General features: G+C 45.2%; 1 protein-coding gene across 3 annotated transcripts in view; it reads left to right on the forward strand.

Annotated features, from left to right (window-relative positions):
* The window catches only part of GPS1 (G protein pathway suppressor 1), a 2,619,406-nt gene that overhangs the window by 867,611 nt on the left and 1,730,877 nt on the right, over positions 1 to 20,918 (forward strand). For all 3 annotated transcript variants that reach the window (XM_044068228.1, XM_044068227.1, XM_044068226.1), the window contains exon 5: positions 11,399 to 11,534. In XM_044068228.1, coding sequence (XP_043924163.1) covers positions 11,399 to 11,534 — 136 coding nt within the window. The remainder of the gene's footprint in view (positions 1 to 11,398; positions 11,535 to 20,918) is intronic.

The raw sequence follows: 20,918 nt of genomic DNA on the forward strand, positions 1-20,918 counted from the left end.
GCCTTATAGGTGCTCCTAATGCTATTTAGTTCTATCCTCCCATCCATAGCTTTGGGATTCTACCCAAATGTAATGACTGCAACAGTGAAAAACGAAGAACCTAGTACAGTTGTGTACAGATGTTCTTCATCTCACATTGCTGCAGTCCTTACATATGGGTAGTCCGCTGTCCTCTGTCGGCCCGAATACCAAAGTATAAGGCTGACGTCGGTCAAGGCGCTTAAAACTGACATCAGGACGTCAGGGTACAAAAGCGCATGACCGACGTCATTTCCTCAGTCTTTTTTGCCGCATGGTCCGATGCAGAAGCAGCGTTGCAAGTGCCGTTCGGCATTCTGAAATTTTTTCGAATTCGGAGTTTCAGACCGAATCCAAGTTGGCTAAGTACCCCGTTGGGGAATATTTTGGTTTTTTCTTGCCTCAGTGTTTTACCGGATGTCAGAAAAAGTGAATAACTGTATTTCTTGTGGGAAACAGATACCGCATAGGGATTATCATTCTTTGTGTATTCCTTGTCTGGGGCCTGAGCACGACGTTGTTTGGTGTCGCTTTTGTGCTAGGTTCAATAAACGCACTATTAAGCGGAGGTTAGATTGTGCTAGGCTGGTCTTTGGGAAGCGGTGCAATTATAATATGCCGTCGGATTCTCTGGCCGCTTCTCAAGAAGCGCAAAGACAAAGCAGTTAAACCCAGGTAAGATGAGTCGTCCGTTCCGGACGCCGGTTCTTTAGAGGCTTCAGTGGAACCGGTGGTTCCGACGGAGGCCTCTCTAGAGTCTCAGGGGGAGACTTTGATTTTGCAGGAGGTGGTCTCTCAGGAGGCAGGTCAGGCTGAAGGGGCTTCTCAAGTTACTGTACACCCCTCCCTTCCTAGGGTGGTTAGGCCTTCTCCTTCTGTTTCCAAGGCTTCTCCCAGAGGCAGGCCAGTTTTAGCTTCTGTTGGTGTCACTCCTAGTTCAGCAGGGTCTGTGCCTAAGAAGCACATGCTTAAAATGGCAGAAGATTTGATTACTCTGATTAGAGGTTCTTTGCCCCCTCCTGATAAGAGGCCTAGGGTGGAGCCAGAGTTGGGAAGTTTTGAGCAGGCTTCGGATGTTTCAGAGTCTTCAGCTGAAGACCTGCAGGAGTACTCTCCTTATTCTGATTCTGATGCAGATGATTCCACTCCTTCTGCTTCTCCTCCAGAGGATTTTTCTTTTTCAGAGACACTTCATTCTATGAGGGAACATTTTAAGTGGGAAGGTCAGGACTTCTCTGATTCTCGGAAAAGGCTTAGGGAATTTTTGCTGTTACCCCAGCATAGGCCTTTGGCTATACCCCCTGTTCTAGATGTTGTGGAAGATGTGTTTGCAGAGGCTTCTCTTAATCCTGATTCTTTGCCTCCTGCTCCTGTTAAACCGGATAGGTATTACAGGGTGCCTGAGGCTCATAAATATCTTTATAAGAGTCCTAGGGCGGACCCAGAAACTATTAGTCAGGGACCTAAGGGTGTCAAGGCCTCTGTTGTAAAAAATCCGGTTCCTCTAGATAAAGAAGCCAGAGCTTTGGATAGATGGGGAAAAAAGGTCTATACATCTTCTACCTTAGCTATGAGGGCCTTGAATTGCCAGTTTCATATGTTGAAATATCAAAACTTTCTTCTTTCTCAATTGAAGTCTAAGGTGGATGCTCTAGCGGAAGGCATTGAGTGTAAAGAATTACAAGATTTGGTGCATGTCTCTGAACAGGTGGGTAAGCATTCATTACATTGTGGTTTTGATGCTGTGCAGGCCTCGTCTAGGGTGGCTGCCACTGGCTCAGTTCTTCGCAGGCACGCCTGGCTGAAGGATCAGAATTTATCTGACCATGTTAAGACAAGGATTTTGGATGCTCCTTTGCAGTCTGATGTGTTGTTTGGTTCACCTGTGGAGTCAGTCTTGAAGAAAATGGAAGACAAGGCTAAGTCTATGCAGGCTGTTAAAGATTTTTTGCAAGTTCAGCCTCCGAAGTTTAGTAGGAATTGGCCTGCTAAGGGGTGGACGTATCCTGCTTATGATTCTCAGTCTAGGGGTAGATCTAGACGTGGTAGAGGGAGAGCTCAAAGTTCTTTCAGGCCTAGAACAGGGAGTTCACCTGCACAATCTTCTGGTGAGGGCAGGGGCCAGTCCTTTCGTAAACAGGCCCAATGACCTACTTTTTCAGCTGCCAGATCCTTCTTGCCTGGCAGCACCTTTGGGAGGAAGGTTAGCAGTCTTCAAGGAAAATTGGATGTTGATTACCCAGGACAAATGGGTATTGGATATCATACACCAGGGTTACAAGTTTTATTTCCATACCTTGCCTCCTTTCAAAGGCATGTCGGACGTTCCTCCTCAGCAAAGACTAGAGGCTCACAAACAAATTTCTCTGCTACTTCAAATAGGGGCCATACAACCGGTCCCTCTGCCAGAAGTGGGCCTAGGATTTTATTCTCGCCTGTTTCTACTACCAAAGAAAGGAAACACGTGGAGACCAATTTTGGATTTATCTATCCTCAACACATATCTGGACATTCCCAAGTTCAAAATGTTGACGTTACAACAGCTTTTACCTCTGCTGGGCAAAGATCACTGGATGGTGACTCTGGATCTCAAGGAGGCTTACCTTCATGTTCCTATCAGGCCCAGTTGCAGGAAGTATCTGCGTTTTCGGGCTGGGACTTCACATTATCAGTTCTCTGCATTGCCCTTTGGCTTATCTACTGCCCAGAGTATTCACGAAGGTTCTGGCTCCAGTGGTAGCTTTCTTCAGGCTAAGAGGAATACAAATCTAGCCTTATTTGGACGATTGCCTGATTCTGGCCCAAGAAAAGGACGAACTTCTTCATTATCTACAGTATGTGATGGCAGTGTTAAGATGCCTGGGGTATTCTGTGAACGAAATAAAGTCCAGTCTAGTACCCTCTCAGGACATGTGCTTTCTGGGTGTGAGACTGAATTCAGCATCCCAGATGGCCTTTTTGACCCCGGACAAACAAAAGAATCTTTCTCTTTACTTCCACCAATTGTCTCGTCAGTCCAGGCTGACTGCAAGGACAGTCCTTCAAGCCTTGGGGTTCATGGCATCTTGTATTCTGGTACTTCCCAATGCCAAACTGCATATGAGGAAGCTACAATGGTATCTCAAGAATGTATGGACACAGCACTGCCAAAATTTGGACACCGTCATTCAGATAATACCTTGCATTCAAAAGGAGTTTTTGTGGTGGGCTCAGGAATGTCACCTAAACAAGGGACTCTCTGTGACCCAGCCAGAGGCGAGTCAGATTTTAACGACAGATGCCTCAGACAAAGCTTGGGGAGCTCATCTAAATGGGAAATGGGTACAAGACACGTGGCCTGCCAGACTTCAACATCTACATATCAACTTGAAGGAGATGTTAGCAGTCCAATTTGCATTGATAGCTTTCAAGGATTTACTTCTTCCAGGGCAGGTGTTGATTCAAACAGACAACACAACTGTCATGTGGTACATCAACAAGCAAGGGGGAACGCATTCTTATCCTCTGTGCAGACAAGCAATAATTTTGTGGGAGACTGCTCTCAGTTTACAGCTAAATCTTCAGGCAAGGTTTCTGCCAGGAGCACAGAACTCCTTAGCAGATGTGTTGAGCAGACAAATTATGGATCCCCACGAGTGGAAATTGGATCCTCATGTATTTCAGAGATTGACAGTGTTATGGGGAACTCCAGACATAGATCTGTTCGCTTCTCCACTAAATTACCAGCTGCCAAAGTTTTGCACAAAAAGGTTTCATCCCACAGCTTGGAAAGTGGATGCTCTCTCATTCAATTGGAGCAATCTTCACGTGTATGCCTTTCCACCTCTGCCTCTCCTCCCAAAGGTACTCCTGAAGGTCAGACAGGACAAGCCAAACATGATTTTAATAGCTCCAGATTGGCCTCGACAGCACTGGTACCCATTACTGAAGTCTGGTGCAGGGAGCCTCCATGGCCTTTGCCTTGATTCCTCACCTGCTGTCTCAGGAGAACAGTCATTTACTCAATGTCAAACTTCATTCTCTACATCTGACAGCCTGGCATATTCTGTTTTAAACCCTGGAGGGTCTCAGCTTCCACAACAAGTTTTGAATGTTATTTTGGAGGCCAGAAGGCCTAGTACAAGGAAAGTTTACGCAGATAAATGGAGGAGATTTTTATTTTGGAGTACAGCAAAGGACTTTGATGTTTCTAAACCTAATTTAAGTGTTGCACTTCAATACCTTACTGAGTTATTGGACAAAGGTTTGTCCTTCTCCTCTATAAAGGTTCATGCTGCAGCAATTTCTGCTCACTATGACTGCGACCCACCATTATTTTCTCAGCCTTTGTTTAAGCAATTCCTTAGAGGGGCAAAGAATATAAGACCCCCACGTAGAGCTCCTACTCCTGCTTGGGATCTCAATTTTGTGTTGGAGAAACTCACTCTACAACCTTTTGAGCCTGCAGCATCAGCAGAGTTGAAATATTTATCATGGAAGACGGCTTTTTTGTTGGCCATTACCTCTGCGAGAAGGGTTTCTGAATTACAGGCCCTTATGGCAGTTGAGCCTTTCTTAATTTTCCACAAGGATAGTGTGTCTTTGCGTACTAACCCTTCTTTTATGCCTAAAGTGATTTCTAGTGTGGCTTTAAACCAAACTATTCATTTGCCTAACTTTTTATGCAAACCCCCAAAATAAAGGGGAAAGGATTTTGCACACTTTGGATATACACAGACAGTTGCGATATTATTTGAGCAGAACTAAAGGGTTCAGGCAGTCTCAGCAGTTGTTTGTTTCTTTTGCTTTGGGTTCTCAGGGCAAACCTGTTTCAAAACAAACTATTTCTAAGTGGATTGGGTTTTGTATTGCTTTCTGTTATTCCCATCATGGTAAGGAGATTCCAGCTGGGATTAGGCCTCATTCCACTAGGGCTACTGCCACTTCTACAGCTTTTTAAGGGGTGGCTACTAAAGATATTTTGGAAGCAGCTACTTGGAGTTCAGTGCATACTTTCTCTAAGCATTACCACCTTCCACTTTACTCTAAATCTAGGGCTGGATTTGCCACTGCTATTTTACAGGGCATTTTGGCAGCGCCTAATGCTTTATAGTTTTGCCATCCTCCCTTACCTCTGCTTTGGGATTCTACCCATATGTAAGGACTGCAGCAATGTGAGATGAAGAACATAGTACAGTTTTGTACCTACCATAAATGTAGATGTTCAAGATCCACATTGCTGCAGTCCAATTCCTCCCTCCTTCCCCTCTGTTGTTGAAGGTGGTGGTGTAGTTTGTGTTGTACATATTGTAAATATGGTTAGTGCACGGGTGGTTGGTTAGTTTTTGCTGGTTTTTGGCTTTGGCCTTTCTTGTTAGGGCCTTCTGACATCTGGGGCAAGAAAAGACTGAGGAAATGACGTCGGTCATGCGCTTTTGTACCCTGACGTCCTGATGTCAGTTTTAAGCACCTTGACCGACGTCAGCCTTATACTTTGGTATTCGGGCCGACCGAGGACAGCGGACTACCCATATGTAAGGACTGCAGCAATGTGGATCTTCGAACGTCTACATTTATGGTAGGTACAAAACTGTACTTTACCATAAATGTAGATGTTCGAGTGTATTCACTGTTGCTGTCCGGGTTACCCACCCACCATCCCCCTTTTTTCTAGAACTTCTCTTTCCTTCACTATATTCTAAAGCCTTTGTGGTGTATTTGCTTTTAGATGAAGGTAAAGTTTGTTGCAAAAAGTGCATTTACATATATATTGCTGTTTTATATATATATATATATATATATATATATATATATATATATATATATTTTTTTTTTTGCTCCCCATTTATGGGGGCACCTGACATTTGGGGCAAGAAAAACTGAATAAAATGGCGTCGGCTGCATGTTTTATACCCCTGATGGCCTGCCGTCATGGAAGAGGAGACAGCAACCAACGCAGGACCTAAGAATTTGATATTCAGGCCGACTGAGGGCAACCTGCCAGCAGATTACCCAAATGTAATGACTGCAACAGTGAATACACTCAAACATCTACATTTATGGTAAGTGTACACAACTGTACTGTTTGGGAAGCGGTTGTATGCTTCAGCGACGTTTTCTGTGTGCGTTGAATTACATGGCACACATGATTAGGCTTTAACGTGATCTGGTCAAAGAGGTCGCTGAGTCTACCCATGGGTCCATGTTGGCGGAGGATAAGAAAGTTTTCTCCTCCCGAATGGCACCCACGCATCTACTGTGAACACCTCTATGCATCTCCTCTTCCATGCAACCGAGGGTGCTGCTAGAGCTGCCAGTACAGCTGTCACCATCAGGCGCCATGTCTGGTTCCGGCTTTGTGCCTTCTCGGAACCCTTTAATGCATTATTTGCTAATGCCCCATATGACGGTTCCGCCCTTTTTTGGAAAGTCGGTACATGACACACTAGTCCAGATTGAAAAAGATGGGAAGACTCTGTCTGCCATTGGGATCCTCTTTTTGTCCCCTCAACGAACCTTTTCAAGGGATCAGAGGGGGGGCTAAGAATGTGTGATTCCGGAAATCTCAGAGCTGCCCTCAGGACACAGGACTCACCTTCCCCAAGAGGCAGAGGGGGATTTGATAAGACGCTGCCCTAGAGGCAGAGAGAGTCCGTGGAATCGGAGGTCTCGAGAGCTTTTCTTGGACAGACTCGCGCAGCAGCCCTGAAGGGTTGCCCGACTGCTTGGCTCTCGAGGCAGTCTGGGGATGTCTCTCAATACACCCAATGGCCTGGGAGTCCATCACGAATGATCGTTGGGGCTTACAGATTATATCCAGAGGCTATTTAATCCAGTCACTCTTCCACTCAGACACCTCTCGGGCAAAAGGAGGAAGCAGCACTGGAAATTGCAAAGCTGCTAGGAAAACGAGTCATTCAACCCATCCCCCAGACCAGACCGGATTAAGTATTTATTCCAGGTACTTTTTGGTGCCAAAGACAACGGAGGACTTAACCATTCTGGGTCTTTCCATCCTGAACCTGTCAGTCACCAAGACAAAATTCCAGATTGGCACTCTTCAATCTATCCTGCCCTTTCTGCAGGAAAGATCGGATGTGCTCATTCGATCTCTAAGATGTGTACTACCACATCAAAATGGACAGGCGCTCTTGGAGGTTTCTCCGCTTCCGGCTGGGAGCCATTCATTGCTATCTCAGAGTGCTCTCCGTTGGTCTCACCACAGTCCCCAGGGTGTTTACCAAAGTAATGGCAGTGGTAGCAGCTCACGTGAGACTACAGGGATACCAGGTCTTCACCTACCTGGACGATTGGCTCCTTGTTTGCCCCCTCCGGGCATCAACTCTGCCAAGCAAGAGATTCTCTACTTCATTTAGCCCAACAACTGGGTGTAACCATCAATATCAGCAAATCATCACTGGCTCCAAACTTTATTGGGTCTCAGTTGGACACTATTCAAACCAAGGTCTTTCTAACCTCAGAGAGGATCCAGTCTCTGAAGCTACATGTCCTCGATATTCTTCAAGCTCAATTACCAACAGCGGGAATAGTATTAAGGGTGTTAGGCTCCATGGCAGCCAGGATCACTCTTTTACCCATGGCCCGGTTCCACGTGCGGGTATTTCAGTGAACCCTTGTGGTTCAAAGGTCCATGTTAGATCTTCTGTTGTCTTACCCTGTTCGGATCTCTCAGGTGTGCAGGGAGTCTCTTCTGTGGTGGATTCATTCCCCGAATATCCTCTGGGGGTTGTCCCTTTCTTCCGCCTTCCCTCTTTGTCATGGTGACCATGGACGCCTCCCTGCTAGGGTGGGGGGACACTGTTTGGGGAGGATGGCCCAAGGCATGTTGCCCCATTATGAGATTCATCTGCATGTCAACTTCCTGAAGATGAGGGCAGTGCTTCTAGCGTTGCAGGCTCTCCATGCCCATCTTTCCCTGGGGACGATTGCGATCCAGACGGACAATATGTCCGTGGTCTGGCACATCAACAAGCAGGGGGGACCCAGGTCTTATCCCCTATGTGACAAAACAGTGTGTGGGAGTGGGCGATCTCCACCGACAGTTTAATGGTGATTCCAGAGAGGTCCAACATTCTAGCGGACAGGCTCAGCAGATCAATTTTGATGCCTTACGTGTGGTCTTTGAATCTTTCGGTAACAAAACAGATCTTTCTCAAGTGGGGTCAACCTTGCTACGATCTCTTCCCCTCTCCTTCCAACGTGAAATGCAACGAGTTCTTCGCTCTGAACCCCCCACCAGGGGAGAAGCCCCCAGAGATGCTCTGATTCATGCTTGGCCCTCCGGTCTTCTGTATACTTATCCTCCTCTTCCTTTGATACCCAACTTTCTTCAGAAAGCTCCCAGGCTAGGGAGCGTAGTCATCCTCATTACCCGATTCTTGCCTCACCATGTCTGGTTCCCCTCTCTGTGGTCTCATCTGGTGACTCCACCATGGACATTGGATCCGGTTCTGGATCTTATTTCTCATTCTTCAGGGCTTCCCCATCCAGACCTGGTCAGTCTAAAGCTCACTGCTTGGCTGCTACAGTTCCCGTGATAGTCAGGACTCCCAGGTTATCTTCACCTGGCAAAAGGACTCTGGTTGCGGCTCATAAATTTTCCACCAGAAAGGTGTGCTCCAGCCAATGGAGATGTTTTTCGATCTGGGCTTTGGAGCGTGCCCTAGATCCTTTCACTGCCCCAGTTTCTGCAGTTTAAGAATTCTTGGCAGGCTTTTTTCAGCAAGGTGCCAGTTCTTCTATGTTCAAGGTCCAACTAGCAGCAATTACAAACTTCCATGTAGGTGATAAAATGGCTTCCTTAGCACCTTCTAAGCTTTGCAAAGTCATCTTAAAAGGCATCTTTCTACTTCAGCCACAGGTTCTGCAAGCTCTAGTATCATTCCCCCTTTAAGCCTGCAGCCTCTAGATTTGCAATTTTTGTCCTTGAAGACAGCTTTCTTGGTTGCTATTATATCTGCCAGGAGGGTTTCGGTGCTTCATGCATTGTCAGTCAAGCCCCCTTATTTGATCTTTCATAAAGACAGGGTTTCTTTGCAATACTAATCCATCTTTTCTTCCTAAGGTAACTTTGGAGTCCATGATTAATCTTCAGTCATTAACATGATTAATCTTCCAGTCTTCTTCCCAGTTGTTCAAAATAAGGGAGAATACAAATTGCACTTGTTGGATGTGCACAGACAGTTACGTTTTTACCTACATGGGATTAAATCCTTTCATACGTCTGACCAGCTCTTCATTTCCTACTCTAAGCCCTTTATAGGGAAACCAGTATTGGATTTCCCAGTGCATTACCTTTATGTATTCTGCTGGGGTTTATCTCCCGCCAGGTCATGTGAAGGTGCATTCCGCTAGATCTATGGCTACTTCAGCAGCCTTTTGGTCCAGAGTATCGTTGGATGACATCTGCTTTACGGCTACTTGGACTTCTTCATATACCTTCTTTTTGCATTATAAGTTGGACATCCTGTCCAGGAACAGGGCATCCTTTGGCTCTGCCATGCTCTGGAATATCCTTCCATGAGGGCCTCCCAGGTGTTTATAGCTGAGGACTCTGTCCCACAGGTTGAATACCAAATGAAGACAACAACTTCAGATAAAGAAGTTACACACTCACCATAACGTTCCATCTGAGTTGTTGCTCTTCATTTGTCTTCAGCTGTCTCTCCCTCCTTCCCCTGCCTTGCACAGTGTGTGTGGTTGTCTAGCTAGTAGAGGATGTGGTCACCACAAGGGTGCCTTTTATTCTCCTTTTCTTACTTATGGAGTTATTTAGCATGGGAGAAGGTGTTGGGTTGGGTTGGGATGCTACGTTAAGCAGCAAACTCGATCTGAACAAAGTAAGAAGACAGGGCCATTATGGGTAGGGGAGGAGCTTGGAGCACTGATCAGATGCTGGATATGCAGCAGAGTTGGATCTGTGCTGGATCCGGTAACCTACAGGTCAGGCAAAGTGAAATAGGCCAAAAGATCCCAAAAAGGAAGACCTCATGCTGCGATCTAAAGTAATTCCTGAACAGATGAGAAACAAAGTAATTGACATCTATCAGTCTGGAAAAGGTTACAAAGCCATTTCTAAAGCTTTGGGACCCCAGCAAGCCATGGTGAGAGCGATTATACACAAATGGAGAAAACGTGGAACAGTAGTAAACCTTCCCAGGAATGGCTGGTCTTCAAAAATTACCCCAAGGGCACAGCAACGACTCATCCAAGAGGTCACAAAAGAACCCAGAACAACATCTAAAGAACTGCAGGCCTCACTCGCCTCAGTTAAGGTCAGTGTTCGTGGCAACCATAAGAAAGAGACTGGGCAAAAATGACATGCATGGCAGAGTTCCAAGGCAAAAACCACTGCTGACCAAAAAGAATGTAAAGGCTCGTCTCACTTTTGCCAAAAAACATCTTGATGGTCCCCAAGACTTTTGGGAAAATATTCTGTGGACTGACGAAACAAAAGTTGAACTTTTTGCTAGGTGTGCGTCCCGTTACATCTGGCATAAGAGTAACACAGCATTTCAGAAATAACATCATGCCAACAGTCAAGCATGGTGGTGATAGTGTGATGGTCTGGGGCTGTTTTGCTACTTCTGGATGACTTGCTGTGATTGATGGAACCATGTATTCTGCTCTCTACCAAAAAATCCTGAAGGAGAATGTCCGACCATCAGTTCGTGACCTCAAGCTGAAGTGCACTTGGGTTCTGCAGCAGGACAGTGGTCACAATAGTAGATTACAAATATAGTTAAAACATTTTGAAAGCAGTCTTTAATCTCTTGCAGTGATATGTAGGTAAACGTGTTGTATAAAGACTAAACATAATGGCAGTGTATATCATGACTAGCTTTATTCATTAGTTGCATGTTGCTGTCACTGCAATAGTTTAGTGATCTCTCCTGAGGGAGGCAACTTATCCTTTTGCAGCTAATACCTGTGCTAAGTGCAGTGGAGTGATGGTTACACGACACAGTACTTTATGGGACCAAATGCAGGAGTCTGCTTGCATTTTTGTTTAATCCTTGGATTTTTTTTAATTACTGAGCTAATTTCTTAAAAAACTGGTGAGAAGAGGGTTGACTGGGATTGTCTACTGCACTGAGAGGTAGGTTATTACATTCTGATTGACTGCATCTAAATTAGCTTCAGTGCCAAAGCTCTGATAACTTTTCGTCTGGAAAAAGCTCAGTCAGTGTTCCTTTTTGGAGGAGAGAAATGATTCATGATTGAAGCTGTGAAGAGAAGAATGACTGAGTCGCGTACTGTTATGGTGAGTATCTTGCATAGTTGCATCTTCTTTTAGATGTTAAACCTTTTAAATACAAGTAAATGATGTATATTTTTTAATTCATCAGTCCTAACAGTCTTTGTGTAAATTTTCACCTAGGAGAGGTCATGATGATTTAGGAGATCACTACCTAGACTGCGGTGACCTGAGCAATGCCTTAAAATGCTACTCTCGAGCCAGAGACTACTGCACAAGCGCAAAACATGTCATTAATATGTGTCTCAATGTTATTAAGGTAAGAGATTTGGGATGTTTTCAGTTCCACATTCAAATGCAGCAGTAATCCTTAGTTTACCTTCAAAATTGATTTATAGGATCTAGGAGCAGAACTGCCAAGTGGTGAGCAAATCCTCTGGGATTCCCATACTAATATGGATGTCTTTTCTTTCATAATACCATAACTAGACTCCATAGTCTAGAGGGCTGACGTCCTGATGGTGCCACAGACAATCCATGTTTGATTAGTCACTTGGCTGCTGGAGGGGACTGTGAGGTAGGATGGGAGTTGAGTGGCTGTTGCTGGCTTGTCCATCCTTAGAAAAAGGGAGGGATGCCGACTGTGCTCACTGCAGTAGCATTAAGGGCTGGGTGAGGTTCATGCTACTAGCAGTATACTGCTTGGTCAGAAGGTTGCATGCGCAGAAGCTTGCTAATACTGCCTGAAGGCAGCCATTATGATGCTTGCAAAGTTGCCACACAATGGTGGAGATTAAGGCACACTTGCAGGCAGTAGTATGATACTGTGCCAGCACCCTAAGATCTCACCAGTTCATGACATGGATCAAATTGAGCCCAAAGAGAGGCCAAGATAGATTCATAGATTTGACAGCTGGTGAAAGAGTTGTGGACTTGATGGCAGCTGATGGTAAGCTACGTGGAGATAGTAAGGAGGGGGATAATGCTATTTCTAGCACCGAGGTGTATGCAAAGACACTGGAAATCAGGTGTGATACTAATAGGATCATAAGAAGTTATTATGTTATTGGCCCTGAGGCCCTTATAAGCCTAGCCAAGAGTTTAGCCCATGTTTAGACAAGTCAGTACCTGATGCCCCTGTCCAGCAGTGACACGGGTGGAATCTCAGGGATGTATTTTCTGTTTTCCATTCAGTTATCCAAGTTGTGTTTAAAAAGGGGTAAAGAGGTACTCTGCTTGACGTGAAGAGGGAGTCTGTTCCACAGATGGGGGAGTCTCTGGGGCAAAAATCTGTCCCGCCAACAAGTCCTGTTGATGTCACAGACTAGGTTGAGGCCGTGCATGTGGGTTACTCAAGTGGAGCCCATCAAGGCAGGGTCCGATATCACCTTGTATGCCAGACAGAGGTCACCTGTGAGGAGTCTGGATGAAACTGAGTAAAGGGATAGGGCTTTCAGCCTATCTGTGTATGGTAGATTTTTGAGGCCCTGGATCCTCTTGGTGAGGAACCTCTGTGGTCTTTCCAGCTGCTGCATGTGCTTTACGAGGTACATGCCGAATGGGGCATTGTACTCAATAATGGGCCTTATAAGGGAAGAATACAGGGATGTTATGACTTCCCTGTCCCTGGATGAGATACCCTTACTTATGAGGTGGGTCATGTGGAAAGCTTTCCTTACAACAAAAGCAACACGGTGGTCAAAAGTCAGTTTGCGATCAACCTGGGTGTCCAAATCTCTCACGACTATTATCAATGTGATAAATTGTAGGGACAGCTTTTGTTGGACCAGTATAGGATCTGATGTCGTCCCTTCCATCCATTCCTCGATGAACGGGTCTTCGAAACTAACTCTGATCCATCTTCAGCCAATCTCAAGCTTCAGATCCAGTGCTCAGGCTTCTCCCATTACCCCATCCAGTAATATGAGAATTACTCCAGGTCTTGTTTGATGCTCTTTTACTACAGGCGTGGTCTTTGGTGCTTAGGTGTGATTTTCAGATAGACTAGTAAATTTACACTTTATTCCCTTTGGGAACTTTATTTTTATTTTCTTTCCTCCCCTACATAGTTTAAATATACTGTTAGCTGTAGTTACCCTTTTATAGGACTTTAGGTTGCCTGGTACTCCCTCTGTAATTGCTCAGCAGTGTGTGTGAGTGTGTGTGTGAGTGTGTGTGAGTGTGTGTGAGTGTGTGTGAGTGTGTGTGTGAGTGTGTGTGTGTGTGTGTGAGTGTGTGTGAGTGTGTGTGAGTGTGTGTGAGTGTGTGTGAGTGTGTGTGAGTGTGTGTGAGTGTGTGTGTGTGTGTGTGTGTGTGTGTGTGTGTGTGTGAGTGTGTGTGTGTGTGTGAGTGTGTGTGTGAGTGTGTGTGTGTGTGAGTGTGTGTGTGTGAGTGTGTGTGTGAGTGTGTGTGTGTGAGTGTGTGTGTGTGTGTGTGTGTGTGTGTGTGTGTGTGTGTGTGTGTGTGTGTGTGTGTGTGTGTGTGTGTGTGTGTGTGTGTGTGTGTGTGTGTGTGTGTGTGTGTGTGTGTGTGAGTGTGTGAGTGTGTGTGAGTGTGTGAGTGTGTGAGTGTGTGTGTGTGTGTGTGTGAGTGTGTGTGTGAGTGTGTGAGTGTGAGTGTGTGAGTGTGTGTGAGTGTGTGTGTGTGAGTGTGTGTGAGTGTGTGTGTGTGTGTGAGTGTGTGTGAGTGTGTGTGAGTGTGTGTGTGAGTGTGTGTGTGTGTGTGTGTGTGAGTGTGTGTGTGTGAGTGTGTGTGTGAGTGTGTGTGTGAGTGTGTGTGTGCGAGTGTGCGTGTGCGAGTGTGTGTGCGTGTGAGTGTGCGTGTGCGTGTGCGTGTGCGTGTGCGAGTGAGAGTGTGCGAGTGAGAAGTCTTTCTTCTCTAGACAATTTTCCTTTCTTGGTCTAACCATATCTAAAAAGACATCTGCCTTTAAAAAGTGTGTGGCATGTGGTATTAGGTGTCTAGTTCTGACAAATTCTAAATATGTGTACTACTTGGGGCTGCACACCTAGATGAGCAGTGCAGCAGTTTTGAGGCCTTTGGACACTGGGCCATTGTGGAGAGGAGAAACATATTCGTTTTCAAGGTGCTTCTCCCTGCCTCTGCAGAAGTCCTCCCCATCACAGTCTTCTACTTTTGCCATCTCTCCTCTTTTCAGGAAACTAATCTTCTGGAAGCGATAAACCTATTGAAAAAGAAACCGCGCGAGAGAGAAAGAAAAGTCTAAGGAAGTTAAGTGGTCCCTGGATCATCGTCCTTCATCGTCACTGGCTCCCAAGATATCTAAATCTTCAGATCAGATTCTCCCTCTCTTTGGAACTGGTCCTCATTGGATCTGGTACTCCGACTTTACCAGAACCTCGTTTTTTCTCTATGGCCAATACCTCAGAGTTTGAGATCCCCCATACTCCATGAGAGATCCTTTCATCAGAACTTTAGGCCCTTCTCTGCTTCCTCTTTCTGTTCATTTAGATCCTCCAGCAGTCTTTCTGAGGCTGGCATTTATAAGACAATAAGGAAGTTTCTCAGGACCCAGATCCAGTTCGGGATCCACCTGGCTCCGGCCCTGCTGGTACCGCCAGGGGATTGACCATTACTCACCAGGGTGTTGCTCCTTCTTCGACCCTTCTCTCTCAATTGGAGCTGTTGGATCTGAGTTTCCTTTGCTGTTGGTCTGTGTTGGACCCAATGATTTGGTCCTGTTAGACTAGAACACCAACCAGCTTTGATCTGACTGAATCTCTGAACCGAGTTGTCAGTGTTGGCTTAGGGGGTGTTGGTTTGGCTCCTGGACTTTCTAAGCCATTTCTCTGTCTCTCAGGGCTTCAGTGCTAAACGGCTCAACTCCGACATCAGCTATGGAACTGTGCCGGATAGTTCTTCAGGACCAGTCATCTTTAGGAGCTTTGACTCCTTCTGTAAAGGCCCTTGGTGCCATCACATGCTCAGCCTTCAAGACTTTCAAAAGAATGCTGTGTCTTGTTCTAGAGAGCAGACATCACTTTTTAAGGAGCTCCCAAATATCTGTCAGGGTCCTTGTCTACTGAGCAGAGGTAGTCTGTCGACTCGCAGTTGTCCTCCCACCAATCTCAAATGTCTTAATTTGTCTTATTTCCAGATGCCTGGAAGTTGTATCTAGAACAGTGGGCACCAGCGTAAGCATTAGGAGACATCCTTTGATGCGGCTTTACGATTTTTGTGAAGCATGTCAAGATGTCCTTCAATGCCTCTTATAATAGATTTGACACTCTTTGGTCTGAAAGTAAGAGAGGCACTTTCCAGGCATGAACAAAGACAATAAGACCATGTCTGCCATAAGTGTCAAAATTTCTAAACCCCCCCCCCATTGGACCTTCTCTAGGAACCAAAAAGGTGGGAAGAAACTTTGGTTCCATAAATATCTTGATTTCTTACCCGACACTTCTGGTGAGAGACTGTCCTGAAGCAGAGGGGGAAACTAATGGTGGATGTCTCCCCTAGGGCATAGGTAGTCTGTAGAAACAGGGCTGTCGAAGTCTCTTCTCTGAGATGCCCTACTGGTGCTACTGAACATTTGCCTGACTTCTACTCTTTGGAAGGAATGGCGGAAGGAGCAATTGTTCCTGCACCCATCGGGGTGGTTGTCCATCACTCAAGACGTCTGGGTGCAGAGGAGAATTACCAGTGGCTGTTCCATCCTCTTTCTTTACCTCCCTACATCCTAGTCATCCAGGAGGTCCCAGCAGATCAGAGATGGTCTGAAATTTACTGTAGGTTCTTTTTAGTGCTAAAAAAGAATGAGAGCCCAAGGTCAGTCTTGGACCTAAGTCATCTAAATAGGTTTCTGAAACGAGTGAAATTCTGGATGGTTATGGTACAGTCTAATCTTCCACTGCTAAGGGATGATGACTGGATGTGCTTGTTCACTCTCCAGGACTTGTACTGCCTTCTAAAATGGATAGGCGGCCTAGAAGGTTTCTTTGCTTTTGGCTGGGAGCCAGTCACTTTCAGTTTATAGCCCTGCCCTTTTGTCTGACCTCAGCCCACTGGGTGTTCAGCAAGTGCATGGCAGTGGTAGCAGCTCATCTCTGACTGCAATTGTTCTGGATGTTCCCATACCTAGATGAGTGGCTCATCACCGCCCCTTCCCGAGATCTCTGCTGTACAGGCCAGAAACTCCTTGCTCAAATTTGGGCATCAGTCAGTACAACAAAATCCAAACTTCATCCTATTCAGACACTAGAATTTTGGTGGACAGGTTTAGCAGGTTTATTCTCCTACTTCGAGTGGTCTCTCCATCCTCAAGTAACAAATCAGATTCTAGACCAATTGGGTCAACCTTGCTGTGACCTTTTTGTATCCCCCTACAACACCAAATACAGCAAGTATTTTGCTCTTATCCCTGGGAAGGGGAGGCCCTGAGGGATGCTGTGATCCATAATTGGCCCATGGACTCCTGTACTGTTTCTTAACTCCACTAATTCCCAAGTTTCTCCAGAAAGGTTTTGTAAGAGAGGCCAGGGTGATCCTCACAGCACCTTATCAGCCTTGACCGGTGTTATTTCCCTTCTTTTGTCCATATCTAATTCCTTCTCACTGGATGCTGGGATCAGCTCCCCAGATCTCCTGTCTCACCCTTTGGGTTACCTCATCCTAACATTCACTCCCTCACAATAACCACATGGTTTCTCCAGTTTCAGTGATGGTCAGGCAGTCCAGGCTCTCTATCAGTCATCAACATTTTGAACTCTTCCTAGAGACCATCCACCAGGAAAATTCATAAAACTTAAGTTTAAAAGGTTCTCTGGTGCTTCAACAAGAATTTGGATCCCTTTTTGGCTCTTCTTCCATACATTCTTGATTTTCTAGCATAACTCCACTATTAAGGTGCAGCTTGCTAATATACCCTCTCTTCCTATTGGGGAAGATCACATCCATTTTTCCCTTTAGACTATTCAAAGCTTTTCTAAAGGATACTTTTGTTTGTCCTCCTGTCATAGAGCTGGTACCCCTTTGGGACATTACTGTTATGTTACAGACATCGACTGGCCCTCCTTTTGAACCTGTAGCCAAGGTTGACTTTAAATTCTTGACCTGGAAAACTTTGGCAGCCATAACCTCAGCCTGGAAAATTTTCAGAGCTCCATACATTGTCCTCAAAATTCCCCTATTTGACTTTTTATAAAGGTAGGGTGTCCCCAAGAGCTTGACCCTTTTTTCTTCCTAAGGTGGCTTTGAATCATCAGTCAGCCAGTCAATAAAACTTGCAGTCTTTCCATATTTCTCTGATAAGGGAGAAATACATGCTACACTTACTGGATGTGCATCATAAGCTTCGTTGTTACTTGCTTTGGACTGGATCATTCAGAATGACTGGCCAGTTATTTGTTTTTCGACAGTCAGGCTGTTCAGGGGAGTATCCAAGATCATTCTCTCCTGTTGGCCTTTGGACTGTGTTTCCAGTGTTTGCAAAGGAAAGGGTCTTTTGTTGCCTAGACCTCTAAAGGCTCATTCAGAGAGAGGTGTAAGTTCTACAGATTTCTTCTCTGGGGTACCTTTTGATGACATGTGTGTTGTTGCATCTTAGTCCAAGATCCGTACCTTCATTTCTCTCTATAAACTGGGCAAGCAGTCAAGGTTAAGGCACTCCTTCGGTTAGGCTGTGTTCTGGAATGTCCTTCCACATGACCTCCAGCTGTTATAGTAGCTGGGCATTCTGTGTCTAGTTCATTGAGGAACAGGCAGAAAAGATGACAACAGGTAGGAAAGTTGTACACTAGCCATAATGGTAGATCAGTGTTGCCTGCTTCTGTCCTTCCTCAACTTCCTCCTTCCTTCCCTGTCCTTTGTTTTGTATCCCTGCACTGTTTCCTGGAGGGTCAGTACTGATTTTTCTTGACCTAACTCCATTATTTTTCAACCCTAGCATGAAATCTAGTTTCACTGCTGGCTTGTTACTTAAGGTTGCATATGGGAGAGGCTTTCTCACTCGTTCTCTCTCCTCCTTTTGTATTGTGGGCAAACTTGATCTAAGGTAATTGTTATCTTACAGGGTTATTATGGATAAGGAGAAGATCGTAAGCACCTAATCTGAAGCTAGAGTGTGAACAAAGTCCAGTCCAAAGAACCATTTGTTAAGGAAGGACAGAAGCAGACAACCCAAATCAATCATTACAGTGAAATGCATACCATGATACCACTCGAGATTTTACACTTTAAAACTGTGTGTAAGAATTATTGCTGTTAGTGCATTTGATTGTTGTGCTGAATCCAGATTCATCCAAATTTGTTGTTTACTCCACATTGCTAAATTGCACTTTTATCTTGTACAATGATCTTCCATATAACTGTTGCAGTATTCTTTACAATGGGGATTCCCTGCCAAGGGTAGTTCAACATCCACCCGGTTTACCAAAGCCTTAAGTTGTAGTAGGGACGTCGTACATCAGATGAATGTTTCCCAGCACATGATGTAAGGTATAAAGATGACTTATGGTTGTACCAGCCGCAGAACAACTTTGCTGCCAATTCAAACGCACTTTTCTATTGTCAGTCTTGAGTACTCGTACATCTGCTGATTACCAGGCAGTTTTTCAGATAAGTGCCCTATTGGATTTTTTCTTCTTCTCCCTTTATTTTCGAGGTTGTTGGTTTCATGTCATCTAGAAAGGGGGAAATGCTAGTGTGGGTGGCAGATTCCCCATAAGGCCCATCACGAGCAGTGTTTGTTTTGCTTCAGTGCTTCTCACGACCGTACCTGTTGTCCTGTGTGCCAGGTGTTTGATTCCAAAGACTTTGCATAGTCATCTGTCTTCTTTAACCATTTACTTAGAAAACCGTCATATTAAATTGTTGGCTATGGATACCAGGGAGGACTCATCCTGGCCTGAGGGTCAGCCATTCGTGAAGAAGGCCAGGAAAACTTTATCAGATTCTTCGGCTGTACTGCCTTCACCAAATGTGTCTGTTGAGGCTGGTGAAGGGCCAGAGGACCACTTTTTTTTAGTCAGATTCCTCTGCCTCAACAGTTTTTTGGAGGCCGGCATGGATCCAGCTTCTTGCATGTCACTGGGGGTTATGCAGACATCCATTTTGGATAGTCAGGGGGAACCATGGCTGATTATTTCCAAAGGGCCTAGGGGTGTTCTGCAAATTCTTAGAGAGGAGTGTCATCAGGGTTCTGAGCCTCTTAAGATCTTTAGGGCTGATGTCCACTTGAAAAAGAAGTAGAAAACTAAGCATCTTTCTCCTGTTCCCAGGGATCCTCAACATGAATGCAGAATTTCACTCGGGGGGGGGGGGGGGTCTGTTTAATGCCCTTAGGGTTTTGAAGGTCTCTGTTCCTTCTCTCCCTTGGTCTTCTATGCCTCTCAAGAGGTCTAAGGAGCAGGTTTCCTCTAATGAGGATGAGGATTTTGATGATGTATCCTTGACCACCTTCCTAGAGTCCTTCTTCCTTGGACTGTGGCTTTGAAGAGGAGAAATCTATTAGTCCTGATTCTCTTTTTGAATAGATTTCTTTTTGTAATATAGTTTCCTGTATGAAGGTTTTTAAGTGAGGACTATACCCAGGTCTGGGATGTCCAGCAAAGGTATTATGAACTGCTTTAGATGGAGTCTCTCAAGCCCTCTGCTGTCCATCCTGTTCTTGCTGCCTTGTTAGACACCTTTTCTGCAGCTTTTCAGGCTTCTGACTCTCAGCCTACTGCTCTTAAGAAACCTGATAGGTTTTATAAGGTGCCTCAGGATTGCAAATTCCTTTACAAGTGCCCCTCTGCTGACCCTTCTGTTATTTCTCTTGCTTCTGATATGCTGTCTAAGCTTTTACCTTCTACAAAGCTGCTCCCCTATGACAATGACAGCAGAACTATGGAGTGGTTGGATAAGAAGGGTTTATACTATACTGTTGCTACCCCTGGCCTTTAAGGATGTGAATTACCCGACACCCATGACTAGGCCTGTCAGGTTATTTCAGATCTTCCCGACTCTGAGGGGAAGTCTTCTGCTCTTTCTTTACTTGGGTCATCTTCTCAAGTAGCTTGCCATTTTATTAAATGGCAGGTGTGATGCAGCTGATGCCTCATCTAGAGCTGCTGCTTTTGGTTCTGTGGTGAGGAGGTACTCCTGGCTTCGCCTTCAGCCTTTTTCTGATGCTAAGGCTAAGCTGATGAATGCTCCTCTAGGTGGTAAACATCTTTTTGGTGCTGTTGCTGCATCTCAGCTTCTTAAGTCCATTCAGGAAAAGGTAAGACTTTGCATGAACTGAAATGTATTCTTGTTTCTTCTGTTGCTGAGTTTCAGAGGAATTACCCTTGGAAGCCTGCCTTTGTCTGCAGACCGTCTCGCCCTCTTCCCAAAGGTAAAAACTGTGGTTGAAGGACTCCTCCTGCTAAGTCTACTCAAACTCTTACAGCACAGAAGCCTTGTCTTCCAGACAAGCCAGGTTATGTTTGACTATCCTTCATCCTTTCTCCTCAGTCACGTTCTTCATTCTCTTCATCTTTCCCTGTTTACATAATATAAATATTTCAAGCGCAGACATTAATGCCCTTCTAGCCTGCCAATATACCAAAACACTTGTTCCCATGATAAGTGTCCAGGCTGTTCTTAAAAATATCTAAACTAGTATTTGCTTTAATGTAATTTGGTAGTGTGTTCCACGCATCAGCTGCACTCTGAGAGAACCAATTAGTACACTTCTCATTCCTGTAGAATCTTCTACACA

The sequence above is a fragment of the Protopterus annectens genome, chromosome 4.part0 (genome assembly GCF_019279795.1).
Source record: "Protopterus annectens isolate FY-2018-M chromosome 4.part0, PAN1.0, whole genome shotgun sequence".
NCBI classification, from domain to species: Eukaryota; Metazoa; Chordata; order Ceratodontiformes; family Protopteridae; genus Protopterus; species Protopterus annectens.